Below are 9,640 nucleotides of genomic sequence, written 5' to 3'. Positions count from 1 at the left end.
CCCGAGCCTCAGGGCCTGCCGTCTGCCGCTTCTTGGAACCACAGCTTCCCCAGGCCTTGGACGAAGGGGTTGACGTCGGGGGAGGACAGGGAAGGGGGCGCCTCGTAGATGAGAGAGGACACTGCTTGCGAAGGGGGGTGGGCCGGCCTGGCGGTCGCGCAGTGGCACAGATGACGTGGTGGGCGTCAGACAGCTGCTGGCTGCTTCCCAGGCCTCGGGAGACCTGGCCCCTCAGCCTCTGCATCCAGCCTATGCTGGGTTCCTCTCGACTGGCCGATTGCTCTGAGCGGGGTTCAAGGGGGCCTGTCCACAGCTGTCTCTGCTTGGAAGACCACCCTCTCCGACTCCTACCCTCATCCACTGCGCTGCCAGGGAGACCTACAGAGTAGCCAGTGCGAACAGGAGAGGGACGAGCCTGGAGGTCACTCATGGCTTCCCCGAGACCGGGGGCTGCCACTGTCTGCAGCCCTGTCCATGGCACACACTGGCGGGCTGCCGCTCAGCCCGTGGACCGGGCGGCCAGTCCCAGGTGTGGGTGCAGCACTAGCCCTGTTGCTTCCCCTATGCAGATTTATCTCCCCCGGCCTACCCCCTGTCCCCCAAGAGAATGGACTTCCTGGATATTGATCTGAAGGGAGATGGGGAGGAAGAGGATTCTCTCCTTTTTCACGGACATTGTGTAAACAGCTTTGCAGAGTTGAGATCAAACCTCAGCTCTTCCCCCTTTATTGCTGTGCCCACCTGGGGCAACTTCATCAACCTCCTTCAATTTCCCCATCTGTCAATGAGACGAATAATATGCCTGGCCCCTCAGCCTCTGCATCCAGCCTATGCTGGGTTCCTCTCGACTGGCCGATTGCTCTGAGCGGGGTTCAAGGGGGCCTGTCCACAGCTGTCTCTGCTTGGAAGACCACCCTCTCCGACTCCTACCCTCATCCACTGCGCTGCCAGGGAGACCTACAGAGTAGCCAGTGCGAACAGGAGAGGGACGAGCCTGGAGGTCACTCATGGCTTCCCCGAGACCGGGGGCTGCCACTGTCTGCAGCCCTGTCCATGGCACACACTGGCGGGCTGCCGCTCAGCCCGTGGACCGGGCGGCCAGTCCCAGGTGTGGGTGCAGCACTAGCCCTGTTGCTTCCCCTATGCAGATTTATCTCCCCCGGCCTACCCCCTGTCCCCCAAGAGAATGGACTTCCTGGATATTGATCTGAAGGGAGATGGGGAGGAAGAGGATTCTCTCCTTTTTCACGGACATTGTGTAAACAGCTTTGCAGAGTTGAGATCAAACCTCAACTCTTCCCCCTTTATTGCTGTGCCCACCTGGGGCAACTTCATCAACCTCCTTCAATTTCCCCATCTGTCAATGAGACGAATAATATGCTCTCATTTCATGGGGTTGTTGTGATGAATAAGTGAAAAGTTCGTGAAAGGTTGAAGACAGGGCCTGGCAACTCTGAGTCTCAATAAATACTATCCCAACCCTCTCCCCACTTTTATTTCCTTTAGAGAAGGACGGGGACCCCGAGGTTAGGCCAGGTGCTGGAAGATGGCTCTCCTGCGTCCTCATTCTGCCCCGTCTTGGTCAGCTCCTCCAGGCCCACAGTTTCTCAAGGGCCTATTCATTGACATGTTCATAATAGATTATTATGGGAATAATGATACGTAATCATGACAATAATAAGGCCTCTTTGTACCTACACCCTGTGTTTCCATCCTCCTGCCCAATGAGCAAACCTAACGGGCACAGGCAGGGTTCCGTGGTGTGCGGGGGGTGGGGGGGCCCTTCCCGGCAGCACACAAGTCAGGGTACGGGGAAGGGAGCTGTCAAGTTTCCCATCCGCAGTTCTACACACACACACACACACACACACACACACACACACACACACACACACACACGACAGCTAACTCCTAACTCCCAGAATGCCCCTGCAGACAGGGAGTAGGCAGTGCCATGAGAGAGGAGAGGCAAACAAGAAAGGTGTCTCCTGAGGCCCAGAGGGCAGCAGTGGAGGCAGCTCGAGGTAGCCACAGCCCTGCTTTAGGGACCCGCAAGGTCTCAGCCTGTCTGCCAGCCATGCCCTCATGTGGCTCTGGCCCCTCCCTTCCATAGGAGGCTCCTTAGTGCACCAACCTTGGTAGCCACAGCCCTGCTTTAGGGACCCGCAAGGTCTCAGCCTGTCTGCCAGCCATGCCCTCGTGTGGCTCTGGCCCCTCCCTTCCATAGGAGGCTCCTTAGTGCACCAACCTTGCACAGTCCTGCCATGATCCAAAATTCTCTCCTTAAGAAACAGGGCTCTAGCCCAGGCTCTGCCCCTCTGTTTTATCTCTATCACTTCCTCCTCTCCCTGCACTGGGCCTGGGACTCATTCATGCTCTCTCCAGTCCCAGGTTAATTCACAGTTGTATGCGATTTTAAAGAGCCCTCTCACATGTTTTAGATTCACGTGACAGACAGGTATTATTATTAGTGTGCTCATTTTACTGATGAGAAAAAAGAGACTCAGAGAGGTCGAGCAACCTAAATGAGGTCACACGGCTTTGTAAATGGCAAAGCCAGATGAGAGTGCTGACTAACAGGACCCAGGGTTTTTTGATGATGTCACACTGCCTTAAGCATCTGAGTACACAGAGTTACCTTTAGACATGACACGGTCACCCACACTTTCCTCTTCAGCTTACTGGGTGGAGGGGTGCCAGGCTTTTGGACACAGGAGAAAGGGCAAAAAAGAGACAACTACATTGGATAGCAGGAGTGAGGGAGAAAGGAGAGGCTATGGGAGAAATGCGGCAGGGCATACTCTATATATGCAAGAAGGTCTTCACCAGCTAAGGATCCAGTTCCCAACGCCACCACATCTTCTCTTAGTGGCCTGGGGAAGTCCTTGGAAACTAGGAGTCCTGTCCTCCAGTCTCATGACTTCCTGGGACTAGAGGAGATGACTCATCTAAATCTTTCCCCAGAATTGGCATCTTGCCTGGCAGCCCCATTTGGGAGGGGTTCAGGCCCAGGTTGGATAATTTGGGCCATCAGAAGGGTCAGGAAGCATTTGAGAGCCAGGGAGAGCAGAGAATAGAGGGGGCTGCTGCTGGGCTCCCTCCCTGCCAGGGTATATACCTCCCACTGCGAGGGAAGTTAGAACTTAGCCTTCTCAGGCAGTCAGCTGGGGCAGTGATGGGTCCCGGAGATACTTCCTCAATTCTTACTGACTTGTTGACTCCACATCAGACTATGGACAGAATGTCCCCTGGTAGCAGCCAAAACTGGCTCCTCCCTCTGCCCACCCCAAGGGAAAGCTGATCTGCCCTGTCAATCAATCCAAGTCCAGCTGGAACAGGCTAGACTACAAAATGGCCCCAAGGAATAGTATGCTGGAAATGGCTCTAGCTAGGTCTGAGCCACCCCCGACCCCACCCTGTCTGGGGAGGAGGGTCCATTCTAGGTGGCTACTCAGGACAAGATGGAAAGAAAGATGGGAATAAGGTGGGATAGAGGCAAGAATGGGACCCAGATGCAAAAAGTAACATAGTTTCTGTTTTCTGCAATATTTACTTAATCTTATAAATTCTGTCTAGCGGTCACAGATTGTTAGACTCAATCTAAAGAAAAGACATTGAAGATAATTTTATTAACAAAATAGAATGTATATTAATGCCATCAAAATTTTTAAGTAGAAGTAAGATGATGTCATTCCTTTGCTTGAAATCCATCAGAGCCTTGTCATCTCACTCTGAGTAAAGTCAAAGTCATGCACCTGCAAGGCCCTCCAAGGCCTGCCCGCTGCCATCTACCTCACCTCCTGCACTCCCCTCCCTCCCTGGGCTCCAGCCCCCACCCCTTGCCCGTGGCAAACTTGCCTCCTCGGGGCCTTTGCACTTGCTGTTCTCACCGCCTGGACCGCTGTCCCCCAGATCACTATGTGGTTCACTTCCTTACCTCACTCTGCTCTTTTTTCAGATATTACCTGAGTCTTCCCCCAAGTCCCTATTTAAACCCACAACCCCTCCCCATAGACACCGACACACACACATACACCGTATCCCCCTCCCTGCTTGATTTTTCTCTATAGCACATATTACCATCTACAATTCTGTATTTTTATTATCTATCTACCTATCTATCTATCTCCTCTTCTAGAATGTAGGTTCTATGCCACCAGAAAGTTTTATCTGTTTTCTTCACCCCCATAGCTGCAGCACCTAGAACGTTGCCTGGTACACAATAGAACCTCAATAAATAATTGTTGAATGATGGAATGAAATGGTCATGCACCTGATGGAAATTGGGAGGTGGAAAAGGATCGTGCAATAGTTTCTTTCCCCTTCTTTCATTATAGGGTGTCAATAAATGCTATCTAGAGTTAATGAACTAATAAAGAAGAGGTCTAAGTATATTACTTAAAATAATGATGGAAATCACTAGATGGTTACAGATGATTTTTAGGGGGGTCAGGCTATTTTCTGTGATACTGTAATGGTGAATACCTGACATCCATCTTTCAAAGCCCACAGAACTATAAAACATCAAGAGTAAATTTGGGGACTGGTTGGATAGCTTAGTTGGTTGGATCCCTGTACCTGCCAGCTGCTAAAAAAACCAACAAAAAACAACGATGACAACAAACTTTATTCTGAAACCCCAAAATTTTTCTGGAGAAAAAAAAAGTGAACTTAATGAAAATCAATCAATAAATAAAATAAACAAAAAAAAATTTAAAGAAAAAGAGCATTCTTAATGTAGACTACAAACTTTAGTTAATAATAAATGTGTTAATATTGGTTCATTAATTGTAACAAATATACCACACTAATGCAAGATGTTAATAATAGGGGAAACTATGGGAATGGGGAGAAATATATGGGATCTGTATTATCTGTTCAATTTTTTTATAAATCTAATACTGTTACAAAAATGGAGTCTATTGATTAAAAACCAAAAAGAAATGATTGGTATAAGAAAATTAAAAAATAATAAAAATAAGAAATGATTGTTAGCATTGGTGGCATAGTGGTGAGCATAGTCGCCTTCCAAAAATAAATGATTAACAGTAGTTCCTCTAGGGAAGGATGGGGAGGGAAGACAGAGATTTTTATTTCTTCATTGTTCCTCATTCTGTACTGCTTGATTTTTTTAAAATCCTATGCGTACATTGCTTCCCTTTAAGAATCTAGTTAAATGCACAATACATAAACGTTCATGTAGTAGAGCAGCTAAAAATAATGAAACAGATCTACAGTTATTAATAGGGAGTGATGTCTGGAATATGTTGTTCTATTGGGAAAGATTTCAGTGTAGTAAGTATAATATGGTGTATAACATGATTCCACGTGAACAAAAGTCCATCTCTGTTGTGCAGGTCATATCGGGAAGGATTCACACCAATATGTTACCTGTGGAATCTGCGGGACGTGGATAGACAGCATGAGAATGCTCGTCACTTTATAAGCATGTCACCGTGTGGTTTGGATGTCATATGTATTACACTATTCTTAAAACACACATTTTTTTTTTAATACAATTGAAAGCACAGGGACTGGCTTGAGAACAGGAGTTGATTTAGAGACCGGAATGCAGTTGCTGGTCTCAGGGCTTACATGAGATTCCTCAGGATGGGCACTGCAGAGCCTCCTGGTGCAGGTATGAGCACACCACAGCAGACAGACCTGGGTCTGAGCAGGCAGCCCCTCCTATCTCTGCAGTTTTCTTCCCCGTCTCAGGGCTTACATGAGATTCCTCAGGATGGGCACTGCAGAGCCTCCTGGTGCAGGTATGGGCACACCACAGCAGACAGACCTGGGTCTGAGCAGGCAGCCCCTCCTATCTCTGCAGTTTTCTTCCCTCATTCCTCATCTTTGGGAGACACAGAAAAGGGGCAGCTTCTCCCACACGCCTCTGGGCACCTGTCCCATTATCCTCTGGCAACTGGGGTTGGAAGGCTCATCTAGGCTGTTTAGGTTTGACACCCAGTCCAGGAAGAGGCTATGTGCTTCTCTGACTGTAATGTGCAAACAGATCACCTGGGGATCATGTAAAAGCAGATTTTGATTCAGTAGGTCTGATTCGAGATTCTGCATTTCTAGAAGCTTCCATGTGACACAAATGCTGCTAATCCATGGTACATACTTTAGATAGCAAGGGTCTACGGTCTCAAAATGTGGTCCTAGAACAGCAGCATCAGTATAACCTGGGAACTTGTTAGAAATGTAAATTCTAGGCTCTGTCCCAGATCTACCGAGTCAGAAACTCTGGGTTTGAGGCCCAGCAATCTGTGCTTTAACAAGCCTTCCAGGTGATTCTGATGCACATAAACATGTGAGAACCACTGGTGTAGGGGGAAGAGCACCCTGCTAAGAGACAAGGCATTCATTTTATAGCCCCAACTCAGTGACACCCTGGACAGTCACTTCCCTTCTCTTACCTGTTTCCTCATTAGTAAAATGAAGGCTGTCTAGCTCTATCTTGCAAATTTAGTACAGATTTGCAAGCAAGCCTGGCTAGTGTATGGGGGCTAATGAACCCCCCCATTTAGGCAAGAAAAAAAGAACATTGCTACTCTCTCCTCAACCTGTTCCACATTCCTGGAATCATCAGGCCAGGTAACTCCTCCTCACCTAGATGGGGCAGGAAAATAGGTCTGTCCACAGCCCTTCTCCTCCCTTCCCCTCTCCCCACTTCTGGGCTTCTGTACTCAACTCTCCAATCCACAGGTCCCTCCCCACTCTCCACTCCCTGGAAGACTGGGGACAGGAAGACCCACCCCGCAGCTGACCTCTTCCTCACCCTTTTCCTGACCTGCTTGCACCCCTCTGATGTACGCACAGCTCTGTGTTCCAGGGCTTTGGAGTTTCCTTGGATCTCTGTTTTTCTAAAGGGACACAGGAAGAAAAAACTAACCAAGTTTTCAAGACTCTAATGACTTGGGTTTTATGGGCACCATTGCGACAGACCTCAAGTGGGCAGCAACCCCACAGCCAACCCGCCCAGGCTTGCACTTGGGCCTGGCTCTCTCGGTGGAAATCCCCTCCCACGCTCAGCCTTTAATCACTTTCCAGTCCAATAACTTTTCTGATTCACCAGGGATCCCTTTCGTCTTGAGAGCTCCCACTGCCCCTCTCTGATGGGGCTGAGTCTGGGCTTGAAGGCATTTGATCCCAGCTTGGGTCTGACAAAGACTGAATTTGTGGGCTCAGGGTTCAGGTTGGGGCCTGCAGTATTTTCCTTTTCCCATGCCATCTCAGCATCTGGGTGCCCACGTTGTAGGAGCAAGGGGGTTGCCCTGGAATGACCCTCTTTTGGGGGACACTGGGCCAAGGGGCAAGGACACCAGAAGGAGACTGACTGATACCCAGGGAACTAACTAGTGGCCTTAACCAATTTGCCATAATAACTCTGCAACCTTTCAAATCATCAATTACTTTCTGTTCCATAGCTTTCTCTTTTCTTTCAATAACTATAATGTACCTTAAATGCAATTAATACTTGAATGCCTTTTTGTTGCAAAAGATTCAAAACATGACAGTATCTTTTCTCCACCCTTCTAGTCCACCAACCTCAGAGACAACAATCACTTAGTTTGGTGTGCGTCTTGCCAGACATTTCTTTACCTCTCACACATTTGTACCTAGAACAGTAAGCAGCACTCTCACTGGTGATGTGAGGGGGTTGAAAGGAGGATTCATTCATCCCCTTCCAGCTCTGACATTCTCTGCATTTGTGGGTGGCTCTTCCCTCTCCTCTGAATGAGTGGACATTCATAGGGTCTCCCTAAAGTTACAGGGGGAAGGGGGAATGCATAGAGAAAAAAAGAATGGAAGGAAAGGTAAGTCAACAGTAGTTCCTTCTAGGTGAGAAGGATTATGGATGATTTTTTCCCCCTGTTGCCTCTGATTTTCAAATGCTTTACAGTAGGAATCATAAATTTTCATAATTTGATAATAGGGAAGTTCCTATGCAGTGCCATTATCAAGATCAGGCAGAGAAGGAGGCTGTGAGTTGTCCAGTCTGGGATTGGGGTCAAGGAGAAATTAACAAGTGGCTCAAGGCAGAGGGATGTGAGGAGGGGCTGAAGGAGGGGAGGGAGGCTCATGGCACATTCTTGGGTGTGATCCACAGGGAGTTTCATGGAAAGGAACCTCAGAGTAAGTTCTCTCGTGGGTGAATTAAGAGTTCTGTGAGCCAGGCCCTGGGCTAGGCTCCAGGGACGCAATGGCGAATGGTGAATCAGAATTCTCTTCTCAGTAGGGACTGGCAAAACAGGGGCAGGTAGAGTTCATATCTCTAGGAAACCCCTCCCAACCTTCAGCAAGGGGATGTTCCCTCCTACTAAAGAGGGTTCCTGAGGGCATTAGACCTTTGACAGGCCACAATCCTGACTTTGCAGAAACATCTAAGGTGATATCCCCACCTCACAGCAACCGCCTCCCCCACAACCCAGTGGCTTAACACAGTAAAGTGATACACTCAGGCTGCAAGTTCTGTTTAGGCTGGCAGGGGAGGTTCTGCTCATTGTGGTACACACAGATCCATGCTGATGTTGGTTCCATCTTGTTGCCTGCTTTCATCCTCTCCGCAACAGGGAAAAGGGATATGACGACTTACAGAGTGGCTCATAAAGAGTTCTCTGCCCAGAAGCGACATGAGTCACTTCCGGCCTCAATTAGAGGCCAGAGCAATGTGGCCACATCTAACTTCAAGGGAGGAGGACAAATGTAACCCTACCATGTGCCCAAAAGATGGAGAATAGCTACAAATAACCCTAAAGGAATAGACAGTGTGGCTGCCATGGGACTGGTGGGTGCCCCCAGGAAGCAGGGCCACAGGGACTCTTCTTCACTCCTCCAATAGTAAGCAACAACTCCTCTTTGCCCAGGACCAAGCCCTGGAACCCTCTAGAGGAGTCAGGTTGAGGTCAACAGAGTGGAATTGTAGAGGGCTCAGGGGCATGTGCTTCAGAAAAGGCACCAAGAGCTTGTCCGGGCATAGAAAATGCCCACTAAGGGTTTTGTATGTGATCATCTGCTTCCTGAATTTTCAGGGCCTTTGGGGTGAGTATTCGAAGGCCCTTAAATTCAAAACATCAGAGTTGGGCTGATCCCCTGGAGCCTGGCTGCTCACGTGTGGTCCCCCGGATCAGCAGCATCAGCACCACCTTCCCCTGGGAGTCTGAGAGAGATGCCCAATCTCAGGCCCCACCCAAAACTGCTGAACTAGAATCTGCATTTTAACAAGATCCCCAGGAGATTCATATGCACATTAAAGCTTGAGAAGCATTTCCCTAGAACTAATTTAGGCCAACATCTTCATTTCACAAATGAAATGAAATGAGCTGACACCCAGAGGGGAGGAGGCTGACCCAAAGTCACACAGCTGGTTCCAATCCTGTCTCCACCACTCACCGTGACTTTAAGTCACTTAAAAATTCACTGAATCTCAGTTTCCTCTTCTATGATACAGAGGTAGTATGACTACCTCCTAGTGCTTCTGTGGGGATCAAATAAGGCATCTAGACTAGTGCCAGGCACACAGTATGTGCTCAGTAAATGTTAGCTACTGCTATGGTCCTAACTCCCTGTTCTAGCACCACTCCTCACACTCCCTAGCACATGGCAGTTTCTTCTAAACACAAGAGTGTTAGACACA

General features: G+C 48.7%; 1 protein-coding gene across 1 annotated transcript in view; it reads right to left on the bottom strand.

Moving 5' to 3' along the window:
• PHLDA3 (pleckstrin homology-like domain, family A, member 3) overlaps nucleotides 1-676 on the bottom strand; it is a 3,925-nt gene extending 3,249 nt beyond the window's left edge. The window contains exon 1 of the mRNA XM_008573270.1: nucleotides 590-676. Within this exon, the coding sequence (XP_008571492.1) occupies nucleotides 590-676 (87 nt within the window). The remainder of the gene's footprint in view (nucleotides 1-589) is intronic.
• Between the last annotated feature and the right edge of the window lie 8,964 nt (nucleotides 677-9,640).

The sequence above is a fragment of the Galeopterus variegatus genome, unplaced genomic scaffold (assembly GCF_000696425.1).
Source record: "Galeopterus variegatus unplaced genomic scaffold, G_variegatus-3.0.2 Scaffold895, whole genome shotgun sequence".
Classification (NCBI taxonomy): domain Eukaryota; kingdom Metazoa; phylum Chordata; class Mammalia; order Dermoptera; family Cynocephalidae; genus Galeopterus; species Galeopterus variegatus.
The sequence above is the reverse complement of the archived record's forward strand: the minus strand, read 5'-3'. Positions and strand labels throughout refer to the sequence as shown.